General features: G+C 38.0%; 2 protein-coding genes across 2 annotated transcripts; both read right to left on the bottom strand.

Moving 5' to 3' along the window:
• Nucleotides 1-6575: 6575 nt before the first annotated feature.
• LOC130429020 (uncharacterized) lies at nucleotides 6576-10415 on the bottom strand. Its single transcript, XM_056757369.1, has 3 exons — nucleotides 9419-10415; nucleotides 9110-9238; nucleotides 6576-8968 (listed from the first exon to the last, which is right to left on the bottom strand). Exons 1-3 carry the CDS (start codon nucleotides 9498-9500, stop codon nucleotides 8391-8393), a joined length of 789 nt encoding a protein of 262 aa, XP_056613347.1. The 5' UTR covers nucleotides 9501-10415; the 3' UTR covers nucleotides 6576-8390.
• Nucleotides 10416-19160: 8745 nt separating this feature from the next.
• Nucleotides 19161-20248, bottom strand: LOC130429085 (P2Y purinoceptor 14-like). Its single transcript, XM_056757453.1, has one exon. It carries the CDS (start codon nucleotides 20246-20248, stop codon nucleotides 19280-19282), a length of 969 nt encoding a protein of 322 aa, XP_056613431.1. The 3' UTR covers nucleotides 19161-19279.
• Nucleotides 20249-26293: the final 6045 nt, after the last annotated feature.

The following is a 26293-nucleotide window of genomic DNA, read 5'->3' as shown; positions in this document are numbered from 1 at the left end:
TAGCAGACGAAATGGTGGCTGGTTCCCGTAGGAAGACAGCCACCCGTGACCGCAACTTCTGAATGACAATCTGCCCGCAGTGCAGGCAGATGTGTCAACGAACGCTGCTTCAGTGTGCTGGACGCCCAGACACCTAATGCAGCGATCGTGTCCATCCCCCTCCTCGATGAGGGTGCCGCACCCAAGAGAACAGCGGGACATGCCGCGCTGGAGAATGCTCAGTCAGTCCTGAAAAGGACTTTTAGAAAAAATCTCTAACACCTCCAGAACCACCGAGACGCCCAGGGGAAGGTCGCTGCAGGTAGGGACTCTACGTCGTAGATCCGGCAATGTAGAAGAAGAAGAATTCATTGAATTCGTTCGGTTCGTAGTCATGAGCAAAGGCTCTGAAGAACAAAAGGTAAATGAATGCTGCACGCCGGCTTCCTTTTATACCGGACATCCGGGAGCAGAGACCGGCATGCAAATTTCATTCGCTAAATTTCATTGGCCTTTTCTTTAAAGTAGTCAGAGTTGATTTGTTCTCAAGGGCGAACCCCATCTGTCGTTCTCGACACAACGTCGAGAGACCGACAGAAAGGGAACTGAGTTTTTATTTTAAAACTGTCTTCGAAAACACAGTGTTTTCAATTGTTTTCCATATGCTGCCTATCCAGACTGAAATGTGCTGAAACTTATACATCCATGCTGTGCAGTAAAATATATGACGCCGGCCTGTGTGAGCGTTTGTTTACTTTCTGCCTTTATGTCACGGAAATGTGAAGCAAAGAACAGAATCTTTTTTAAATGGATGGAATGAGGCAGGTATGCTGCTGCGGGTAACAAAACTATAACATTTCCAAAGCGAAAGTGAAACTATCATCGCACTCCACTGTCAAACAATAATTGCGAATAATTGAAGTGAAAATGATCTATCTGTCAGATTTGGTGACTCGCACCCGAAATGTGACCTCTGCATTTAACCCATCCAGAGAGTAGTGAACACACCCACAGCAAGTTGTGAACACACATACACCCGGCTCAGTGGGCAGCTATCACTGCAGCATCCGGGAGCAAGTGGGGGAAAGGTGCCTTGCTCAAGGGCACCTCAGTCGTTACCCGCCGGACCTGAGAATCGAAACCAGCAACCATGTGATTACGAGTCTGACTCTCTAACCATTAGGCCACGACTGCCCTGATCTAATATTCCATCTCCTAAAATACAATCTAAAGTATGTATGAATATTCCGCTATCATACCTTAAAGCAGTCAAAACATACTTTTATATTGATGTAACTCAGTTACTAACTCAATTACTATTTGTGAGAAGTAACTATAACTAATTACTTTTTTAAGTAATGTGCCCAACACGTCCACACACTGATTAATAAGGAACGCTACTTGCAGTTTGTTTAAGCATTTTCACCATACATGGGAAGAGTAAGAGGGTCCATAGTTATAAGTGTAAGTGATGGTGTGAGTGTGTTTATGAAAGTTTATATAAGATGTGAGGAAATTGCGTGAAAGGAAGTAAGCTGGCTGAAGAAGTTAAGAGACTTCAACTTCACTTAGCACAAAAAAAAGAAAAGTAGCGTTGAACAGGAAGTGGCTGGAGATGAGATGGATAGAGGAGGAAGTCAAAGGTTTTAAGGGGTCTGTCAGATATATTGCTGGTATGGTTAGAGGTTTTATCACTGTGGACAATTGCAGAGAAAGGAAACTAATGACAAGAGTCTAATAGTCTAGACAAAGTAGATTATCTGTATTTTAAGATGTGTGCTATGTTCTTTCTGCAGGCCTGAGTTCGCACAGACTGGTGTTCGCAGAAGACTTCAGGTCAAATGTAGACTGTAAAGTTTGGAAGTCTGTGACAGGATTTGTCCTGGCGAATGCTGATATCTCCAGAGAGGGGGCTGCCATCCTTACAGAATGAAGAAAGTAGCTAATCCATCTTTTTTCCCTGTGTTTTCTTCAGTTCTTTGTCCGGTTTATCTGTGTTATGTGTTGTTCTTCTTTTGGATTTTTTTAAAGAGAACCTTTTGGATTACCTTCTTTGACATGCGTTCGTATTGACACACCATTCCATAACATAGATAAGGAAATATATGTCCAGTAACCTAATTGGCGAGGTAGACAGAGTAATTTTACGTTGTGTTTTGTAGTCATCTCTTGCTGAAATTATAAATATCTTTTATATATCTTTGCTTGAAAAAAAGTGTAAAAAGAAGTGTTCACTTTATTTGTATACTGTGACACAAGGACGTCCTTCTGAATCATTCCCACAAAAGTACTTCTACAGTGTTGAATTTGAATCTTTGAATCTCTTGACTCCAACCAGATTAAACTCATAAAATCTTCAACAACAAATAAGGTATATACGTTCTAGGTTCAGGCACATGGCATGCCAAAACAAACAATGTCATGTGTCTCACACAAAACATGGCTATAGAAAAGCATGACAAGGTGAGGCAGGATCATGACAACAGCTGTGTGCACCTGCCGTGCTTCTGCTGCGCTGCAGCAGACATTTCTAGGTGTTTCTAATCTGCACTTGACCTACTTAACCACCGTACTTCTCCCGCTTCGCCCCTCTTGCACGGACCTCGCTAAACCACGCCCCCCCTTGCCACACTCACATTTTTGCACGTCATATTACTGAAACATTATTTTATCTTGCCTTTTGTATTGCAGTTAGGCTATGTTGCAAAAATACTGCCTTATTTTTACTGCGCAGTATTTCGTTATATTTTTTCATTAAAGCTGTGTAAATTCGCACCGAACAAGCTAGGGGTGCGTTTCCTGATAATGTTGTCTCTTAGTGCGCTACGAAGACTCTAAAGGTAAACCTTAACTCCAGTTATACCTTTTCTAAGTGTGTTCCCCAAACTATACCTTAGGATATTACTTAAGGTAAACCTTCTTACGTGCGACGGTGGTCCTGAAAAGGTTGATATCGATGCCTCAAGAATCGATTTTTCACTCTAACCTTCACTGCGTACAGGGTAAAGTATTGAGAAAATGATGTTCATTAAATAAAAGCGCTAAATAGAAATGGCATTTATCAGGGCTCACCAAAATAGCATAAATAAATAAATATGAGTATGTATTAATCATTTTGCAAGTGTACGATCCCACACCCTCACAGCCATAAGTTTTTTGCGTTAACCAGCTACATTAACTGGCTGTTGGCTTTCCTTGCTTTTGAAAGGGTCATTTATAATCTCATAAATTGCCATAGTGTGTTAATGTTCTGCACAATCTGTTTTGATTACCCACAAGCCTAATCCCATTATTGGCTTAAATTACTCATTTGTGTGATTTTATGATTTACCCAGTAAAAGCGCAAACATGCGAGACATACTAACAACCACTATGGCGGAAAAAGAGGGCCCCCAGCTTTACTTCTGCCGAAATGGCCATACTGCTGGATGAGGTGGGACACCACAAAGGTGTACTTTTTCATAGTTTCCGGACAACCGTTTTAAATAAACACAAAAATGAAATGTGGGAAAGCATAGCCATGAAAGGAGGAGCGTCTAGTTCCTGCCCACAGAGACAGTGGGACGTTGTTCGTAAAAAATGGCATGATTTTGCCAGCGCAAATTGAGAGGCGCTACAGTCCGGAGAGACAGGGATGGAACAGGTGGAGGCAGGGATATGCCAAACAATCTGCGCAGCACAACATCAAGTTGAAGGCGTCTCTTCCCGATTGGCCTCTTCAGGTGTTTTATCAGTGTTGGTGCTAAACTCGGCCGGAAGGTGGATCTCGCGGGCCAGAGTTGAAAACCACTGCCAGGGCCGGCCTAGCATTTCGGGGGCCCTAAACAGATCACAAAATGAGGCCCCCCATCATCTAATGTACACAACATACTAACTTTACACAGATTATATCACACTGACAATCTGACAATGTCAAATTAACAACACAATATTATCCCTTTACTTATTCCTGTAGCTCAGTGGTTAGAGCATGGTTCTAGCAACGCAGAGATCATGGGATCGATCCCAGGGATTACACATACACAGAATGTATAGTATAATGCAATTAATGTAAGTCACTTTGGAAAAAAGTATCTTCCAAATGCATAAATGTAAATTCTGATTTGTAAATACACACAACATAACTTCGAAAGCTAAAGGGTGCAATCAGGTTATTCAAAAGAAAGAGGTTACAAGCAGCAGATCAAACGTAATAACACGCACTACAGTCAGTTTTACTGTATTTGTGAATTAGTAAATTAATCTTTCAAATAAAATTCTAAGGACACTTGAGGATGTGGTGGAGGAAACAGATAAACTGGAAGCAAGGCCAATGTAGGTTTAGACAGGGCCAAGACTGTCATGTGACGAGGAGGCCTCTCCTTTGTGTTGTAATTTTAATATTTTTTATTATATGTTTTACTAATAAACCTTTGTACATGTAGTGTTATTAATATAAAAAGCCTATTTTAGTTGTATTTCAGTTAAGTGAGATCTACACTCACCTAAAGGATTATTAGGAACACCATACTAATACTGTGTTTGACCCCCTTTCGCCTTCAGAACTGCCTTAATTCTACGTGGCATTGATTCAACAAGGTGCTGAAAGCATTCTTTAGAAATGTTGGCCCATATTGATAGGATAGCATCTTACAGTTGATGGAGATTTGTGGGATGCACGAAGCTCCCGTTCCACCACATCCCAAAGATGCTCTATTGGGTTGAGATCTGGTGACTGTCGGGGCCATTTTAGTACAGTGAACTCATTGTCATGTTCAAGAAACCATTTTGAAATGATTCAAGCTTTGTGACATGATGCATTATCCTGCTGAAGTAGCCATCAGAGGATGGGTACATGGTCGTCATAAAGGGATGGACATGGTCAGAAACAATGCTCAGGTAGGCTGTGGCATTTAAACGATGCCCAATTGGCACTAAGGGGCCTAAAGTGTGCCAAGAAAACACCCCCCACACCATTACACCACCACCACAATTGCAATAATGAGAAATTGAACAGGTGTTCCTAATAATCCTTTAGGTGAGTGTATAATGAAGTTTTTTTAACTGACCTGCATTTTCAACAGCTGTAAGTTCATTCTTTGGAAAATACTTCAAAAGTGCCACTAGGGTGCAAAACACATGCACGCACAAACACACACACGTGACAACCACACATTCTTCAAATGATTCTGTCCCCTTCCTCACTAACCCTCACAAAACACATTAAGCATATTTTATTTAAAAATAAATCTCCATTTTGTATGTTTACTGAGCGGATAGTCCTTGTACAGATCTTTACAAGTACACACAGCTTATTTTCAACAATATTTTATATACAGTGTCTTGTTAAAATTGATACATTTTTATTGAACTCTTACCCTTTTCTTGATCCTTTCTTTTCTCATCTTCTTTCCTCTGATTGACATTGACACAACGAGCAAGTAAATTCAAATTTCACGCATGGCAGGGGGCCCCCTAGTGGCCATGGAGGCCCCATGCAACTGCCTATATCGTTTATTAGGTAGGGCCAGCACTGACCACTGCTATAGGCTTCCCACCTTTCTTGGTAAAAAACTGGGATACAGTTTGATACGCTTTGCTTTGTCGTTCCTCTCTCTCTTCCCTTTTTTTGAAAACCAGATTTTGATTTAAAGTTACCATGCAACATTGTGGTCACTGTAGTTCTGACGCATCTATGCAACTAAACACCGTCACTGAGAGCGGTAAGGCAGGACCAAACCATTTCATGCAGATACAGGGAGTTGTCGGTCAATATGGATGTTTACTTTTTGGTCAATGGGGATTTTTAACTTTTACTGCCAAAAACAAAGACATCATTAATTGTATTATTATATAAATATATATATCTATGTATATACTGAATGATGATGGTTTGATACTTTTGTAACCCTGTTACATTAATTTTTACTTATTTTTGGGGCCCTATCAGTCATGGGCCCTTGGAATTGTCCTAACTTTTCCCCCTATACGCACCCCTGGGTGGAGGACCCAGCTCTTACCGGCACTGAGCCCTTATAAGGAAAAGGCCCTGGCAATCCTCAGAGAAGCTGCCTCTGTAACGCCCTCATCACAAGATATGAATAATTAACAAAACACAGACACAGTCTCTATATTTTTTAAAAGCCTTACAACATTAAACATTTCAACACATTTTATTGAATTTTATTCTATTTCAACTTCACAGAAACAGAGGTGACATGAAGGACATGAAATATTCTTCTTTTCCTGTGTACATGTGCATGGCACGTCCCTTTAACATGTTTAACATGTCCCAAATATGAACTGAACAAATATTCAACACTTAACACAAATATTAGCCTGTAAGAATGTCTTTAATGTTCTCATTTAGCTCAGAGAGCTTATACAATGTTCAGGACATTAATCACCTCACATATACATTTTATCAACTTCAGGGGGTCCATAGACCATGATAGAAAGTCAGCGTGTAACCCTCACCTGGCATCAAAAGAGAAATAATAATTGACTTAACCTGGTGTTTGAAACGTGATTTAGCTTAAAAAATGTATTCACATACTATGAATTGTCAGAGTCTCTATCCCGTAACACACAGACTGCATACAAACGGGACACTAATGTCATTCTGTTGAATATAAATTCTTGGTCTTTAATAAGTGTTAAACATCCCAAACATTTTCAGATATAATGCTTAAGCACCAAGAACAATGGGATAAAGTGCATTATAGAATTTCACATTTCACATTTCAAGAAAAAAAAAACATGAATTGCAAAACATGCAATTAAACATGAATCAGAAATTGCAGAAACTGACTGATTGATAATAGAAATAATCATTCTGGTTTATATTAAAGGAATTTAAAACAAAACAAGTCTACGGTTCTGGTGAGAACTTGCAAAACGTTTCACAAACTCATCCATGTTGAGGCTGTCTGCCCTACTTGACTCAACACTAAGAATTCCAAGGTGACTTAACCTGTCATCCACCATTGTTTTCCTAAAATGAGTTTTAATCAGTTTTAAAGCTGAGAAGCTTCTCTCACAGGAAGCACTGCTGACTGGTTTGACAACAGAAATCTTACAAAGTCTAAACAGCTCATGGAAAACCTCTTTATAAGGTTAAAGAAAGACAACAAATTCTAGGGGAGTAGATGGTCTGTCCCCTCCACTTTTCTCTCTCCTGTCAAGAAGTCGCTTAGTCTGTTGAACCTCATGTTTAAGGTCCTCAAAATTTGACTCAAAGATCTGAGCGAAGGCAAACATAGGCTCCTCACTTAAGAATGTTCCACTCTTTGGGTTAAGAGACTGGATTCCTTGCATTATTTCACAATTCTTCTTTGAAAAACACCTCTGCATCTCAGCTGTGAGACTGTCAAGCACTTGATAAAAGACAGCTCTTTGGAAGCTCTCAACATCACTTTGGTCACTATTTCTCTGTCCTACAGTGCTCATCATCAATGAATCATTAAATCTTATGCTTCTTTTAGGCTGTCTTCTACACATTGTTTGTATACATATTTTGCAATGTTCTGCAATCTCTTCAACCTCTTTCCACAGTTCTCTAAAGTAATCTTCACTTCTGTAGTCCTGTATTGTGTCTGTGAGGGCACCTACTAAATCCACAGCCCTTGTTAGGTCAAGAGAGCTTGATTGGAGCATGTCAGAAAGACACTTAGCATCACCAAGAACTTTACAAAAGGTAACCAAAAGCCCTATGAAATGTAAATCTATCTGAGACAGAATTCCCTTGGCCTCCACTGATCTATCGCCACTATTTTCAAGTGCTATATCCTGTAACACTCTCAGCACTGATGGAAGCCTGTCTCTTAGATTAAGGCACCATGTATCTGCATGCCCACCTTACATCTGTAAGTCTCTGTAGTTCCCTGGGTTGCTGCTGTGGATACAACTCTTTTTGAACTGCAAGCCACTGGAGATGAACATATGATCCAGATACAAAGGAATAAAGCTTCCGCACTAGAGCCAAAAAGTTAACTGCCTCAGGCACTGATTTTATAGCATCGACAAGAACCAAATTTAACATAAAATGCAAATCTTGCACAGCTTTTAATGCGTGCAGACACACCAGAATGCTTTCCGCTCATAACGGATGCACCGTCATAGCCCTGCCCCACAAGATTATTTTTGTAGTCCAGACCATGTTTTTCAAGGCAATCAATTATGATTTTTGTGAGACCTGCAGCATCCAAGCTTTGAGCTGAATGAAAGTTTAAAAAACTTTTGTAGATGGCCCCATTGTAATAGTACCTGAGGACTAAAGACAACTGTTCTTTTTTCTTTAAATCTTTAGTTTCATCTACAATTACACTAAAAACTTCACTTTCTTTTACTTCTCTTATTATTTCAATTTGTACCATTTCAGCCAAGACCTGAAGAATTTCGTTTTGAATTTCGTGGCTTGTATACTTATATACTTATATAGCATTGCTACATGCAGTCATCCTTTTTTCTATGAGAGGGTCATGCTTTGCGATTTCATCTAAGATTACCAAAAAATGACCCTTGTTTTGAGATTCATCAGACTCTCGATGACCTCTCTGTGCTATATTTTGGGTGGCAGTTAAAAGTAGCACGTCTGCAATGGTTTTTATGTAAGCACAGTTTTCTTCCACTTTCTTTTTACGCTCTTCATCCGTGACATCTAGCATTGATGAGTTGCCATCAACAGATCTTTGATACTCATTCCAAGCGTACATGGCATTGAAGTGATGGTCTGCTTTTGAATGGAGCTTAAACCCAGAATCTTTCAACAGAGCTTTTTTCCAGTTACAAAAGCCGGCCTGTGATGTAAATGCAGATTCAGATGTATTTGGCAAAGAAAAATGCCTACAGGCAAAACAATAAGTTGAGTCTTGACTTTCAGAATATTCAAGCCATGAATTGTCCTTATACCAGGAGCTGTTAAAAGCTCTTTTCCTTGTACCAAACTGAGTTCTGGGAAATGTTTTCAAACCTGGCTGTACAGGACCCTTGTCTCTGGATCTTGAGATACCTGAAATATATGTAAAACAACGTGTCATCTCTATGAAAAGGTATAAGTATTATAAATGTAAAATAAACAATAAAATATTAATGAGAGCTACTCTGTAAATTAATACTAATTAGTTTTAAATATAGACTTCCCTTGGCCTACCATTGGGTCCTTTTGGAACAGCATATTTCCTGCTTGATGTGGTTGGCCGAGGCTCTTTGACATCTCCTGGCAGCTCTGGCTCACTCTCCTGCTCAGAGTCAGAACTCTCTGTGTCATCCCTCAACTCATCTATTACAGTAAAATGTAAAATTAGTGTAGAATCACAATAAAAATGTAATCACATCAAAACGAGGGCACATGTGAATAAAAAGTCACAGCTTTTCCGACAAAATAATTTATTTCAAGCTGAAGCTAAAGTCTGAACTTGACATGTGAGTGACTGACTAACTGTCTGCTTGATTATCAAACCTGTTGGTGGTTCTTGTGAAGCCTGACCACATTGACTCTGACTAGTCTCAGGTAGGGAGCTGCTCCGGGGTCCGGTGGTCATGCAAGGGTTGGAGACTGTTTGCACCTGATCTGCCTATTTTTGCTTCTTTAAAAAGAAGTCTGTTATCTCTCCCTTTCTTTTCATGTTTAATTGACCCTATGCAAAAATATGACAGTCTATAGTTACATCTGAGCATCAATACAATTTTAAAAATTTTTTAATTTCAATTCCATTAGGACTATACCATTAAATCAACTGAAGCATACGTTACTAGATTCGTTACATGGCAGGCCGTACTTTGGAGTAACTTAGCTGTATTTTATTAGCCCTTTATGAAACGTAAACAGGCTATTTGCAATTGAGGTAATCTTTTGAGGATCATGACCAGATAAATAGCTTAAGAATTTCAAAGTTAGCTTAACATTTAAACACTGGTGGTGGGTGTAGCTGACGTTAGCCTACATTAAGTAAACAGGCAAATAGTGTAATGTAATGGCACTGCACTGTTTATGTGTATATAACTAGCACAAATGTAACGTTAAACATAATATTTGGGCTAAATCGGGAACCGATCTCTCTTATCTGATTAACCCGTCTAGCGCCAACATTCATGTTTACTCATACAGAGACTTCACTTTCAAAATGATTTCCGCACACAAAATCCCGATGCCTAGTATTAAAACTAACCTTATATGCGGTAACCTTATATACCTTATCTGTTACTCGCATCACTTTCGTCCTTTATTAATTTGAAAGATGCGTGCGGCACCAGACGCTTTTTCAGCAAGTGGTGAAATGAGATGTCAATCATCATTAAACTGGCCGATAAAATTTGAGGTGGCACTCAGCACCCAGGACTCTGGCTCTGCCTCTGCCTATCGCACATGACATTTGCACATCGAATACTTTAACACATCACAACGGCTGTATATGTATATTTCTGTATATGTAGATAGTATTCATTCCTGACGAGGTTATCTTCCAGTTCTTTTAACCCCTCCTTCTCAAGGTGTCTCACAATAGCAGAAATAACAAATGAACGGCTTTTGTTGTCACCATGTTCAATCTCTGCAATATCCAAAAAGTCACATAACGTCACCAGATTTTCTCTTGACAATGAGTACAACACTCCTATCAATTCCAGTTTGAATGGTTCGATTGGGCTTTGAGTGTGTGCAGTGTGTTTCAGAAGAGTAGTCTTAGCTGATTTGGAAGACGAACTCGCTCCAGGTATTAACGATCAACCTCAGAGGCAGACTTTCTCTCCAAACTCAACATGGACACTAGACGTTCCCACTCTGCTGTTCCAAAGTGCCAGGCATTAAGATTAGTGACACTGGAGGTAGACCATCAATTGTGGATGCTGACCTTCACTGCATTTCATCCCAGCGGTGCCACCAAAATGTAACAACCTCATCACCTGATGAGGGGAGATATGAATAATAAATAAAACATAGACACGGAGCTGCTGCTTCACCATCAGAGTCTCTGTATTTTTTAAAAGCAGCGCCCCTCCTCTCCAAACAAGTGAACAGTTACCAAGAGAAACTAATCGAGACATGAGCCTCATTCAAAGCTGAGCAGGGAATATCAATCATCACAGACAAATAAAGTACATTCGAAACCATTAAGTTATTTTTCCAAATTAGAACCATCCATCCATCGTTACCTCCTCGCACCAACATGTCTATTCCCCAACCAGCAGCAACAGTGCTTCCCCAGCACCACACCTGTCCCCACCTTCACTAGCCTTCACTGAGGTCGCCCAACACCAGCAATCCAGGAAGGGCTCCAGAAGCCGTCCTACTATCCAATACGACTGCAGTGATGAGGTAGTGAAGCCTGAAAAAGAGAAGCTTGAAGTTCTGCGGGGAATCATGCAAGGGCTACAAGAAGCAAACAACCTTTGCTGGGTCACATTGGAGGTGAAAAAGGCAAAGTTTCAGATTATGGAGAAGCAGTATGCTTTGTTCGAAGCACAGTTTCAAAATTTATAAATTTCCGTTCCAAAAATACTATCAAGGTAAGGGTGTTTATGATGGTTGGTAGAATCCCGTGTTGTGTTTTAATTCAAACAATTTCATTACGTTACAGATGAACCATCGTCAACGCAGTTTCAGGCTCTTTTCACATCTTTATTTCATTCTCAGTGATGTGTATTTTCTGTGTTTCTTTTCAGAAAAAACCTGATAAATCACAAATATGTTTTCATGAATGTTGAATCTGCAGAGCATCTTTATTGTAAAAAAATATTCTTTCTCAAGCCCGATCTCATGAAAGAGTGTGTCAGTGGAACAATTTTACATGTTTTACAGTTTTCATTTGAGGTATTTTTCTATGTACGCAAAAGGCAATTTCTTAGTATGACACATTTTTCCACATAGGGGCCTATATATATAATACACCCTTACTCACACCATCAACACCTCCGGTGACTGCAATGTTGTGTAGCTTTACTGTAACAACTACTACTGCACAACATCTTTGTGGCTTCAGACGCCACCCTCCAGCAGATTTATGCAGACACCGGAAATGCATCTTCCAGCACCTAATCAAGCTCTCCACCAAGTTGCGGGTACGGACATAATGTTGTAACTGTGCTCAGACTGCGTGGTGAGGTTGGTGACTAGATTAAGAAGGTAGGTTCTGCCCCGAAACTCCTATTTTTGCGTCTTGACCCACTGCTGAATTGGCCCAAACAAAGCTGTTGTGTGTACTACCAGGCTACTTTGCCACCATGTCTGTAAACATGCCCCTGTGATCCACCACCACCTGCAATGTAAAAAATGTCCCTGTAAATTTACAGAAAAGTACTGGCAGTAGTGGTTCCAGCCATTTACTGTAATTTTGCAGGTTTGCAGCCGGTTTTTTTCATTTTACAGTTGTGCTGTAATTCCACAGTAAAGTACTGGCAGCGATTTACCATAATTGTACAGTTTTCTGTTTTACGGCCGTACTGTACTTTCACAGTAATGGCTATGTTATTTTATATTTACTCTACAGCCCAGATGGCAAATAAATACCTTATTTCTACCAGAAATGGGCCATAGTGCCACCACAACTATCTAACTCCCCCACAACTGGCCCAATATATAATAATATATTGAAAAAACAAAACAAAAAAAAACAAGCAAATGAAGGAATTGTGTTTAATTGATGCTGGAAAAAAATCTACTCAAATGCAGCAAAAATAAATTTAACCTGGTTCCTCAAAAGAGGTTTAGAAAATAGAAAAAAACAACAAAAACCAAGTCACACAATACAACAGAAACATAAAGATACACTGGAAACAATGCAACAAATAATGTCAAAAAATAAACTAAAAGCAACACATACAGTAAATAGTAACACAAACCAAAAACACAGCAACAAATACCTAAGCACTACATTCATATATTAAGGATTAAATTAAAACAATGCAAAATATTAAGTTCATTAAACATATAATAAGAAAAAAACCAATAAACAATCTGACTGAACAAACATGATAAATTAAAGACAAAAAGAATGTTTACTGATGTGCAAATATGTATTAGACAAATAAGTTACAAACAACACTGTAAAAGATGAAAACAGTTAGATGAAAGTTATAGCTAAGAGTGGTCCAGACCAACCTTACGAAAGTATGACTAACAGAAGGTATACTTTACTAAGAAGGTTTCGGGAAACACGTATTAACGATAAGGCACAGCTTAAGGTATAGCTTAAGAACGACGTAGCGTTAAGGTTTCTGGAAACGCAGCCCTGAACAATTTGCTTTTATTTGTTTTTATATGAAATTTTGAATTTATCTTAATCTCGTTGGGCTATAGCCTAGCTCGCGTTCTTGTGCCTCATTCCTCTTCGTTGTTCTGCATTTACGAATAAAAAATATAAATACAAAATATTGTTTTAAAATTGAGGTCTTTGTCATTTGCAAAAGAATAACAATATATACTACACAATAATAAAAAATAGATTATTTAGGAAAGGAGAAGCAGTTATAATAACAAATTGTGCTATTAAGCCATCTAAAAACACCGCAAGGAAATATCTTTTACCGTGATCAATCCTATTTTCACGACAATATTTTTATTTCACATAACATTACATTGCAGTTTATTAAGTCAAGTATATTTACAGGATCTCCACGGGAGGTGTGTGAAGGCACACACAGATTCCAGAAAATCACTGGCAGTGTGAATGAACAAAATCTTGTCATCCCGGGCCACATTCCTCCGGACACATTTTTTTCAGACAGTGAGAGAAAAAATCTGAGCATTAAAAAATTACATTTTCATCTTGAAATTTGGTTTGGCTAGAAGGAATTGTCACATATGTCTGACATTCTGACAGGGTGGGTTAGGGTTAACTAAACATTTTTAGTATGAGCATCTTCACTCTAGCTCATTCCTGACCGGAGGGATAAGCCATCTTGCAACCACCCCAGTCTCTCACCTATACCCAAAATAAAAACATAAAGAACATTTTGAAGCCTGTCCTTCTCTAAAAAAATAACTTCACACACTGTAAAAATAAAAGATTCTTTGGGTACACAACAGTGTAAAAGACCACCCACTGGGCTAGCGACAGAATCCAATGATGTGGTTGAAGGGATCTTGTGTTCTGCTTCTTCTCAGCGATCACTACATGAAGTTATTAAAGAACTGTTACAATTTATATGACTCTGTGGTTAATAAAATAACTTATATGACGTTTCAAATGTATCTGTATATTATAGTTAATTTATCTATAAATCTCCATACTTTATTATTTATTATTTATAGTTAGTCTTTCGATTGGGACATGCAGTAGCACAGAGTCTCACGCCGGCCGGGTACATGGATCTCTTGGACACAAAACGGTCAGTTCTGATCTTTAGTCAGAGGTTGCCGGGTAAACTAATATCATTAAGTTTGGCCGCCACATGCTTGCTCAGAAACATAACAACAGTTATTTTAGTCACGATCATGCAACGTGCTAAGCCAGATGATAGGTGGAAATTTGTAATATGTGAGCTTTAGTAATGCCCCATTTAAAATTTAAAGTCTAGTATAAACTAGTCCATCCTATCCTGACATATCAATTTGCGGTAATAAAACAGGCTCCCATTCAATCTACTGCTAATAACAGACTCTGAAGAATTTAGATAATATCAACAATAATACTTTATTATTCCAGGCAGGTCAACATTAATTAAAATCATTAAATGTGCATACACAGACAATTCTAACTTAATAAGCAAAGATTATCAACATAGTATAAAATTAAAACCACAAAGTTTATCATACCTGGCAAAATCAACCTTAAATACCCAAATGTAACAAAGAATCATGAATTCAATGGTCTTTGTGAAATTTAGTTTAACTCGTGGCTGACGAGATCATCAAATGGGATGCCAATCTATCCGTGAACAGGATTCCCCGATAAAGCCAATCCTCTTAGAGGAGTGCAGGTAATGTTCTAAAGTAAAAAAAAACTCTAATACACTCTTTGTTAGGTTTGAAGGAACTAGGCCCACTTTCACCTATCGCACCAAGACCTTTAAAACAATACCAAACATGATAAAACATTATAAACACAATATGGAATGTGTAAGCACTTTTCCAATGATCAAGGCCTGAAGAGATGAAGGGGAGGAGAGAGGTGTGATAAGAAGAGGGGTTCAGTTCATGGACATCAACCCCTGATGGGAGGAAAGGATATCATTCCTTAGAATCTAGCAACAAATGGGGTTTGATTGTTTTGTGTCCTAGCATCACAAACAACCTTAGTTCTTAGCACATTTCCATCTGCGTAGGGAATTTCTGTGTGATGTTTAACAGATGGTTCACTATCACTTGTACCATTGTATTTGCAGTGTTATTTCAAAGTATAATGAAAAGTATAATGCTAAAGTAAACCCCCCTTTTTGGCACTTGGTAGTGGACCATTCCATTCCATTCCATTTTCTACCGTTTGACCCATTAAAGTTAGAAATGCATGTGATGTGTTCACTTTTCACCATATGAGGCCTGTCTGGCCGTTATAATATAATCTATATCATAATGTGATTATAATATCTCTTACATTATATTAAAAATAATATAAATTAAATAATAATTTCATTGCTGGTCTCAAGGTCTTCGGGAAGGATACTAATAAATTAGTAAAACTGCACACATTCCTGTGTTTTAATGCTGCATTATGTCTATTTTGTTTTAAACAACAGCACTCTGTTGCTGTAAAGATGCAATAAACTACAAGCACATAAAGGACTGGGACCAGGGCTTAATTTGTTATTTTTGCAATAATATGGAATTAAGCACAGAATTCTCATGTTTTTTGGGCTGAGTTTTCTTATGTTAATCTATTTACATATGAGAAGGATGGAATTGGGCCAATTGGTACGGAACACAGTTTTTCTGATAGGTTTTAAAAACCTGAACTTTCTATCAATGTTAAGATATACAGAAGTGCAAAAATGCTTTTAGGAACTCCCACTGAATTACTGTTAACAGGAATTCCAGTTCCTACAGTGATTTCAGAACTTCACTATAAGCTCTTTTTATGGCTTTCAACAATCTCTAGACAACTGGACCAATTTGCTTCTTTGTCAATTACCAGTCTCATAAAGAAAGACAGAGCCTAGATCTTAAAGACAGTTCATACTGCACTGCACTGTATGTTAAGATGTTTTAACCTGGCTTTCAATACCACCTTTAACTGATTCACAGGGAATAATGATATTTTATTTATTACAATTGGGCTCAACTTCTCACTTGAAACAAGTATAGATATAGTACATGTTGTCTGAGTGGGGGTTAAGCTCTTTAATCTCAGTGTTGTGTCTCCCTCAGTGAGATAAGGCCATACACACTTTATTGACCCATGTAACAATACTCTCATCATTATCTTTGTAGTGATCAGCTTTAGTTTTGCCCTCTTTTGTCAAATTTTAGCAATTGGGATCCTGCATTGTTTTTTAGGAGCAATAACACTTACTGGTTTCATTCTACTTTCTAGCTTTCTTCCTACTTGCTGAATATCCAAACTTATGTTCTGCTCCACATGTGTCAGTCATTTTAACTCCAACAGGGCCAACTTAAACCAGTCAGATCATACACTTCCCTTTCTCCGTCATTTTCCTTTTACTTAAACAACAATCAATTATACTGATGTTTTCAGCATTAAATGATCACAATTGCTATATCTGTGCTTTTTTTACATCTTTTCTCATATGCAAAACATTATTTTGCAATTTAAATTGGGGTTGCGTAGGGTTTACAACATTAATTAAAATCATAGAATGTGCATACAAAGATAATAAATATCATCATAGTATAAAATTAAAACCACAAAGTTTATCATACCTGGCAACATTGAGGCACACAGTTGCAGTGAAGTAAGTTCTGGTTACAGAAGCGTTCCTGAGTCTTTTGCCAATGCACCTTATATACCCAAATGTAACAAAGAATCATGAATACAATGGTCATTGTGAAATTTATTTTAACTTGTGGCTGACGAGATCATCAAATGGGATGCCAATCTATCTGTGAACAGGATTCCCCGATAAAGCCAATCCTCTTAGAGGAGTGCAGGTAATGTTCTAAAGTAAAAAAAAACTTTAATATACTCTTTGTTAGGATTGAAGGAACTAGACCCTTTCACCTATCGCACCAAGACCTTTAAAACAATACCAAACATGATGTTCAAATCTTCATAACATGACAAAACATTACAAACACAATATGGAATGTGTAAGAAGAGTCTCCTGTAGCTTAGTGGTAAGAGCATTGTTGTAACAACGCAAGGTTGTGGGTTTGATCCCAGGGGATTGCAAAAACCTATGTATAGGATAAAGCAATGCAAGTCGCTTTGGATTAAAGCGTCTGCCAAATGCTTAATTGTAAAAGTAAATGTAAGAGGGGTTCAGTTCATGGACATCAACCCCTGATGGGAGGAAAGGATATCATTCCTCAGGATCTAGCATCAAATGGGGTTTGATTGATTTGTGTCACAGCATCACAAACAAACTTTGTTCTTAGTACATTTCCAGCTGCGTTACAACATAATTTTTTAGGCACCTTTAATTTTTACGGTGTGGGTCAGTTTTGCAAGAAGCTTAAAACATATACTGTAGTTTTGTTTTAACTGCAGCCTACAGAAGCTCTAGCTACCTTAAAATAATATCATGATGCGGATTGCTGGAATGATTGATTCTAATTGGCCAGTCTTTAAATTCCAAGATGTGTTATTAGAAAATGAAATAAACTTATAACACATGGTGGTACTACTTGTACGTTTTATATCACTCAGGTGACATTTTGGGCCATCTTATGAGAAAAAAGCTTTATGACTGCTGGGAACTATTTCTCTTAATTTGAAATTTGTGATGTCTAGACATCAAATAAGCTAATAAAACATTTCAAATTCATATTTTCTGTCCATTTTTTCTCATGTGGCAAGTATAGCTGTGTGGGATAATGTACATGCAGACAGCTGTCACGGCAGAATAAACACCTTCAGTGTGATACAAGACCATCTGCTTCACCATGTCTCTGTTATGATAAACCACAATGGGTATTTCTGAAAAACTGAAAACCAGTAAATGACTGACACCCAAAAAGAACCACTGATAAGGACAGTGTAAGATTCTACTTATTTATCCCCTAAGTCCAAGTTCTATTATTCTAAGTTGAAGAGTCTAGTTGATGGAACACACAGATTTTCTGGATACAGGAGACCAAGAATGACACAGACACAGAAGTGCAGTTCAATCATGGTCCAAAGTTTATTGAAAATAGTTCCCATATTCAGAAAAGAGGAAGTAAATATGTCATTGAAACTATTAATATTATTCACGTGGTTAGTTCTTTGTTCTTAGAGCTCCTTATAAGTTCATTAGATGTTCTTCATTAGTACATTTGCATTGAGAACTTCTTATAAGTACATTAGTATTTTTAGCAGAAGGCAGCACGATGTTCTGAACATTCTGTTAACTTGGTCAGCGCTTGAACTCAAGTAAGGTTAGACATAATTCAAGAACAATATTCATTGAAATACATTTCTCACAATATGATTTGTGAACAATAATCATTGCAATACATTTCACATAATGTGTGTGGGACACAGGCAAAACCCAAATTCTCACAGACAGTACAGCTTTTGCAATTTTCACCCACAGCATAAATTTGTACGAATCAGTTTGTGATCATTCATTATTTCAGAAATCTAAGTATACACCCTAATTCTACAGATCGTCGTTTTCGACCCACATTTTTGTGTGACCTATTGTTTCATTTGATTGATTAAATATTTAACATCAGTTTCATTTGTTTCTGCTCCATCACAAACAGATTAAAGCTTGTTTGAAGTTGTTGTGTTTCAAACATGTTTCCTTGGGCGGATGACTGTGGTATTGGTAACCTAGTAATCAACAATAAATAAAACAAGACTATCAGCCGTGTTTAGTGCACTGAAGCACAGGCCAGAGGACAATTCTTCAAAATGGTAAAGTCCAGGCTGGGTGGAATCTGTGATGATGTTTTTATGCCCTTTGCTTCACTATGGAGGAGCACAAGTCCTGAAGAATGGGAAAATGAGAACCAATATTCCTCTCAGCAATTCCACTGTACAGCTTTTGTATTCTCCAGGCATAAACGTGTGCACATAAGAAGTTTGTGCTCTTCGCTTATTTCAGAAATCCAAGTACACATCCTAATTCTACAGAACATCAGTTTCTACATATTTGTGGTTTTGTGAAAAACAAGCAGCTTTCTGTGTGGTCTTTAGTTCCATTTGACATCCTCACCACAATGTTTAAGCTGTTCATGCTGAGGAAACCAGGTGTGGTTTGTCTTGTTCATCATTGTTCTGTTTTACAGATTACTCCGCCTTCTGTATTTACCATTAACTGAAGACATCTTTTGTAAAAGTGACTCTCTGAAGGTTCTGCACATTAAGAAGTAAATGACGGGATCCAGACAAACGTTAAGTGAGGAAAGGAAGAGTGTGACCTCCTTTATCTGGAAGAGAATGAAGTGGTTGTTAATGCAATCGTTGACTTGGCTGAGTGTGTAGGGCACACGGCAAATGTGATATGGTACAAAGCACAATACGAAGACGGCCAGCAAGCAGAAGATGCTTCGATTTGACCGTCGTCCTGCCTCACTGCTGTCCTGTTGCACCCTTTTGTAGGAGCGGTACACATGACATGCTATAGAGGTGTAGCAAAACATGATCAACAGGAAGGCCACCCAGAAGACTCCAACGTTGAAGTGGACAGAAATTTCATGCCAGTATTGACCCAGTGAACTTTTTAGTTCCATGCAGAAAAAATCCCCAGGAATGGGCTGGTTGGTTAATATGGAGTTTGGCAACATACAGATGATCATAACAATCCATGCTAAGAGCGCCAGAAACTTCCCCACAGTGACACGCTGTAGAAGGGTCGATACGCTTGACGTGCCGCAGACGATTTTTAAATAACGTTCCAAACTGATAAGGCTCATAAATACGATTCCAGTGTACATGCATAAGTAGAAAAGTACAGCAATGTAGCGGCAAAAAATTAGTTTTAACTGCCAACCACCATAACCCAGATCTCTCGCCACACGCCAGGGGTATGTGAAGAGCATCAGAATGTCAGCCACCACCATATTTTTTAGGTAAACCACCAAGACTGAGGAGCTTGGAACTCTGAAGAATGTCCAAGCTGCAAATCCATTGAGTATAAACGCAAAAGCACAGAGGATTGAGTAGAATAAAGGCAAAACCTGCCGTGCGGACACACTGTGTACATTTGTGCAATTTCTTTCCATTGTCTGAGTCTCATTGCTGTAGTCCATATCTGGAACAACAAAAAAGTGGGGACAATTAAAAAAGTATAATGTTCATAACTACACCGTAAAACTTTGCTGTAGTTTTGCCAGTAACTTAATGTAGACTTAATTAAAAAATTTGTTTTGAAAATATACTTACCTAGTTCTTATATTTTCTTTCATAAAACAAGACTAAACGTCTCAGAACACATTTCTTGGTATGTAAATTTATCATCATTTTAGACATTTGAGATATTTTTTCTAGAAAACAATACAAAAATGCTTAGGAAGAATATCCTATTTCTGCAGTGTAATGCCAGTAATGAGACCAGTCTCTTCTTGCTCATTTTGAATCTCAAAAGTCAAAGTGTTTCATTTTGAATAAAGTCAAGTTTAACTCAAATTGAAAACAGTAATAGGAAAATATTAAGTAGTAATCAAAGTTACAACAAAGTTTACAGTGTTGATAAATTAGTTTTTGTTCAATAATTAAACACAGAAAACTTATGCCAACATCAACACATTTAATTATTACAATAATTATTACGAAATTGAAAAGCTATCAAAATCATAGTCGTCATTATTTATTCCTTTCACTTTTTGAAATATTTGTTTTAAACCAGGTACTTGGAAAAAATTGAAAATAGAAATAATTCTATAAGAAATTGAAATAGTTCTAACTTATTTGGTGAAAGAAGCATAGCACTTTGTACATCTTAGTAAAGTAATAAAACTGGAAGTCCAAAATACAGCTGATTAATACATTATGGCCCGGTTTCACAGGCAAGGCTTCAGGTTAGTCCCAGACTAAATGAATGTGTGATCTGTCTTAACTGAATACAGCTTGCCCAGAAATATATTGAGATGTATCAGTGTCATTGTTTTGTCTCGATATGCACACCAGTAATGTATTCTTCAAAGGCCTTTTTATAAAAGCGACATAAATATCTTAATTCAACTATGGCATAGCCCTGGCTTGAGATGGGCTATCATTACATATTACATCATTGGCCTATAATATAGTTCTATACATTACATATTTCTAGATTAAATTGACAATTTGATGGGTACCATCAAACAACATTTGTACTACCTTTTTATATTCAATCAATAATTATTAGTATCAGTATTATTAATAGTTTGATTTGTTGTATATAAAAAGCTAATATAAACATTGTTATTTGTGTTATTTATTGCAAAAACATTTTGGTGGATGAATACAAATACTATTAAGGAAACTAACTTACTTGAAGAGCTGAATCAACATGTATCATTGGAGAGGAGAGCAGAAGATTTAGATTGAGCAGTTACAGTATGCCTCACTCAGCAGAGGAAGGAGGCGTGCCCCGTGTGACAGGAATTGAAAAAAACAGAGAGGGCATTCTTGCTCGGCGGTTCTCAATCGGTGATGGGAAGTTCGGATCATTTTATTGACTCGGACCTTTGAGTCTCGTTCAGCAAAATGAACGAATCTTTTTTCGAGTTATATCGTTATATCGTTCATTATAGCAGAGTATTATAGTGTTACGTGTTTGTTTTTGTTTCACTTTCCTAACAAATCTACTACTTATGCAAACGTTGATCACATCACAAACAATACAAAACTACAATGCTATAATTAACAGAAAAGATTAATACTTGTTTACCTGGGTATTTAGTCTATGATTAGCTCACCTCACCTCTTATCTGACAAGTCTTCGGATTTGACTCCGTTCGTTCATCACGTGACAGCCATGCACGTTTAACAAATGCAGTCAGACCCGTAAAGTATCGAAAGCCAACAGGATCACAATTCGCGTGCTTTGGATCGCCGTATTACTATTAAAACGCCGATTTCTTATGTCACTCAAAATGCAAATGTATTAGCCAATATACATAGCCCCTCCTCTTCTGGGTTTGCCTGCTCTACTGCAAGTCGGAGGCCCGTTTCATCTCAAATCCATATCCAGCTTAACTTTGTGGAAAAACGAAAAAATGGAAAGAAATGAAAGAAAAACCCGCTGAATAGAAAATCATATAACTAATGCTGTATGTTCCAGGAAGCTATATGTGATGAATGTGTAATATGTCAAATTAAGTCAAGTCATGATTAAAGGTAGTTCACCCCCAATACGAAATTTCTGTCATCATTGACTTCTATTGTATGAAGAAAAAGTCAATATGTACGAACGGTTTTCTGTAACTATCTTTCTTTCAAATATCTTCTTTTTTTAATGTTGATCATCGCGCCCGCTGTAGACACGGTGAAAATTTCATGCTTCGACTGTTGGGATTCACGGTAATTTAGTGTTGAAAACCACACTCGGTCGTGATTATTTGTGGTGTAATTCAATTTGCAAATGCATTCATCCGTTAAATCGAGCGCACAAATTAAAACAAGTCGCCAAAGCTTGAGGTAAGTTGATGTTCACGGAGGATAGCCCGGTAAAATGATTAATGTACGTAACCAGATAGATATACAGTTTATGTAACGGAGGCCAGATGAGAGCAAAAGACGTTAGCGACACCCTCATTGTTACAGCAGGACTGTCTCCCAAATAGGACCGTTGGACGGTGTGATTGAGACGACCCGTTACAAATACCAGTGTGACAATTTCTTGACCGTGACATCCCTAACGTTAGTTAGCTTACATTTCTGTATAAGTACGGTTTTAAGTGTAAGTTACTCTGAATAATTTGCTTAGAGTTTGTTTGTAGAGTCACTTATACTTAAATATAGTTTAAATGTAAAAAGCTTAAAGATAGAAGTCTATAGTAACTATTAACTATTGTCACATGTGGTATTGTTTGTTTTAGGACACACTTGCAGGCCACTGGATGCTGACTACTGAAGGTTAGGTTGTGTGTGATGGTGCTCAGCACAGCTTCATGTCTGGCCGTCCCACTCTGTTCATAGCATGTTACATATTCAATCTTGAGTACCAGGAGGGGGCAGCGTGTATCTTGGAGTCCACTGAAAGGTATTAGTTGAACAACTTCCTTACCTGCATTTTATAGATATGTTAATGTTATATATCCAGACGTCACACGTAACATTTGGTCGCGAATGAGATCGTAATTGTACGTTGGCATGTAAGTAGGTAAACGTAGAAGTTCTGAGTGATACGTTGGTTGTGATGTCATGTCCTATGTCATGGGTTGTCATCTCATCTTTCGTCCCTGAATCCCCGTTTTTACTTTGGCGGTTTTTGTCTCCACAGGTGGAAAAGTCGAATGCTCTCTAGGATGGATCTTAGAAGTTTTTTATTAAACTGTCAAAGAACCTTTACGGACTGCATTGGATTGCATATTGCCTTACGTTTACTTTGAAATTTGCCCTGCACATTACATATAGACAGGCCTATGAAGAGTTATACAGTATGGTTGTGAGTCAGTAAGAGACATTCACCAAGGTTGTCATGATTCCACTATCATGTCATGTTTATTCGTGTTATTTGAGTGGAGTCGTGGCATAACCTATGGTTTTATGTGAGATTGAATGTTTCTTTCTCGTGTCTCGTCATTGTTCCCTACATCTCGTTCCTTGTCAGCCTCTCCTCAGTGCTAATCCCCAGCACCTGTTTCTCGTTAACGATCCTTTGTCTGTCCCCCTATAAAGAGTCCTCATGTTTCATTGTCCTGTGCTCGTGCATTGTATGCTGTACATGTTCATGTCCTTGTACCTGTTGATACCTCGTTCCTTGTATGAGGTTGTTCGCTGTTGTTGCTAAGTAAGTCTAGTTTAGTCAGTATAAGTGTGTTGTTAGTCCAGTGTTTGTTTTATAGTTTAGTTAGTCAGTGTTTGTTGTTAAAGTAAATATTTTCCTGTCTTGTTTTACCCCCTCGTGGGTTTTGTTTTGCGTGTTTGTTTAGTCTTGTTTATTGTTAAATAAATCTTTGTTACCACCTTACCGTTTGTGTCTGCCTGCAATTGGGTTCCCACGCCATTGTCTCCATGTGAGATTCATGACAAAGGTACTGTACCTTTAAGGGAGGGAGGAGTTAGTTTGAGTGTTGTGTTCCGGTGGTTGATGTGCATGGTTGTATTTGTCCTCACTTGCTGTTCAGAGTGTGATTTATTAAAGTGGAGAGTAAAGCTGTCTGGATGCATCTTCGTCTCTTGTCTCCTTATTTATTATACTCCACGTGGTGGTCAAAAGTCATACACCTGATTCTTCTAAACAATGACAGTGTGTGTGGTTTTGTGATAGTTGTTTAAGGGTTTAAAGTTGTCCTGTTCCATTAAACTGTTCCCTGGTCTTTGATTTTTTTCAGCACTTTCTGCATGTTTGACCAGTGGTGTAGTCTACGTGATACGCAGGAATACGCCGTATACCCACTAGAAAAGATCAAGAATTTCCGTATACCCACTTAAAAAAGCGCAAGGTTACGTAACAACATCGTTTGTGTCAGAAAAGTACGACCCACTGACTTTTGGTGCAACCAGGAGATATGAAATCAAATAGGTCATTAAAGGCAGCATTTAGACTAACAGTGTTATCGTAAGCCTGCCCCAGGAGCTACTGGCGCTTCGTGCAGCTGCAGCAGGTGTTACACATAATGAGTCCGACGAGGCTCATGCGATGCTTTACGCGGGGTCCCCACTCCTCACGTTAGTGTTCCGGGGTCGCAATGTGCACACTGTTCGCCCGTGTATTATACTTTCTGCCTTTAACTCACCCCACTTTTAAACCACAGTGTAGTCTTTAATAAAACGAGCATATTTGTTATCATTAACCAAACTGCAAGTCATATTTTGACTGCTGGCATATTAAATTGTATCTAACTAGCCAACTTCACAAACGTTAGTTTGTGTGTTGAATCAATAAATGAGGGAGAAAGGGAGAGATAACTTATTCTACAATGTTTATAATTGTTTTAGATGATTAGAGATGAGAACTCCTTACAAGCCTTGTGAAAGTCAAGCTAGAGACACTGGCAGCAATCTATAGGTGCAACAGGTGCTTGATAAAACTGCACAAATGTTCATTGTTAATTATTATAGTTCACTATCAATGTCAATAATAGATGCAACTTACATAAGTGTGTGAAAAATCTAGTTATTAGGGACGAGTATCAGAGTTTGATTTTAACCATTTTTTTCAATATGATTTACTGTAAGTCTCTGACTTGGCCTTAGTTAAACTAAATCAAAATCTAACGTTTATACTTTCACAAGATATTCTTTACATTATGTAGTTGCCCTGCTTAAAAAAACAATAGAACCCTGCCCAAAACACAAGAGATGCAGATGGGAATCAATAGAAAAGGCATAAAATAAAAAATTATAAAGAAATGTGTTTCATAATGGTATTTAAATGAAAACCACTAGAATGTAAGTAATACTATTTTTAGCAGGATGGGTTTGTGTAGAAATACTTAATAGCTTTTCCCGTGGATCACTAATGTGCATTGAAAATTGCCAGCTGATAAAACCTGTGCTTTAGTGACTGTATACATAAATAAATCTCTTAACTGACTGATTTAAAACCAGCAAGTCCCACAGCTGTCATTGGCTATTGAAATCTTGCTTGCAATAAATCTTTCTTGATTACATATAGAGGCATACACTATCCTTGCATTCGTGAGTGTGGTGGTGCTCATGGGTTGTCGACCTGGGACGGATGAGTAGGCTGGGGGGAATCATAGTATACTCACTACAAAAAACTAGACTACACCACTGTGTTTGACCAATGTCAAGCTGTGACTATACATTGTTAGATTCATCTTTACAGACTGGCAACAAGATCAACTCAACATCAGAGTTACTGCTGGACAGAGGTCGGACATGCAGAAGATACTGAACATCAAAGAACATGTGCAGGACCTGGAGGATTTCTCTGAAGATCAGTGTACAAGTTAAATGGCTCATAAAGAAAAAAACTCTTAGACAGCAGTCAGACAACACAAAAACTAAAATTGATTGTCCAGGTACATCATACAGTATAAGAAGCAATATGTAAACTTTTGAACGGTGTGATTTTTTTTTATATATTCAGTTATTATACTGTTTTGTGTAATATAGGTGAAATAATTTGTTCAGGGCAGTACCAAAATAAAAACAAATCTTTAAAATTACACTTATTTGAATAA

Source organism: Triplophysa dalaica, chromosome 9, assembly GCF_015846415.1.
Source record: "Triplophysa dalaica isolate WHDGS20190420 chromosome 9, ASM1584641v1, whole genome shotgun sequence".
Taxonomy (NCBI): Eukaryota; Metazoa; Chordata; class Actinopteri; order Cypriniformes; family Nemacheilidae; genus Triplophysa; species Triplophysa dalaica.
The sequence above is the reverse complement of the archived record's forward strand: the minus strand, read 5'-3'. Positions and strand labels throughout refer to the sequence as shown.

Coding starts and splice junctions, on each gene's coding strand:
- LOC130429020 (XM_056757369.1), bottom strand. CDS start 9,500: ATGACCACCGGACCCCGGAGCAGCTCCCTACCTGAGACTAGTCAGAGT. Junction 9,239..9,418: donor TTCACAAGAACCACCAACAG/GTTTGATAATCA, acceptor TTACTGTAATAG/ATGAGTTGAGGGATGACACA. Junction 8,969..9,109: donor TGTTCCAAAAGGACCCAATG/GTAGGCCAAGGG, acceptor CATATATTTCAG/GTATCTCAAGATCCAGAGAC.
- LOC130429085 (XM_056757453.1), bottom strand. CDS start 20,248: ATGGACTACAGCAATGAGACTCAGACAATGGAAAGAAATTGCACAAAT.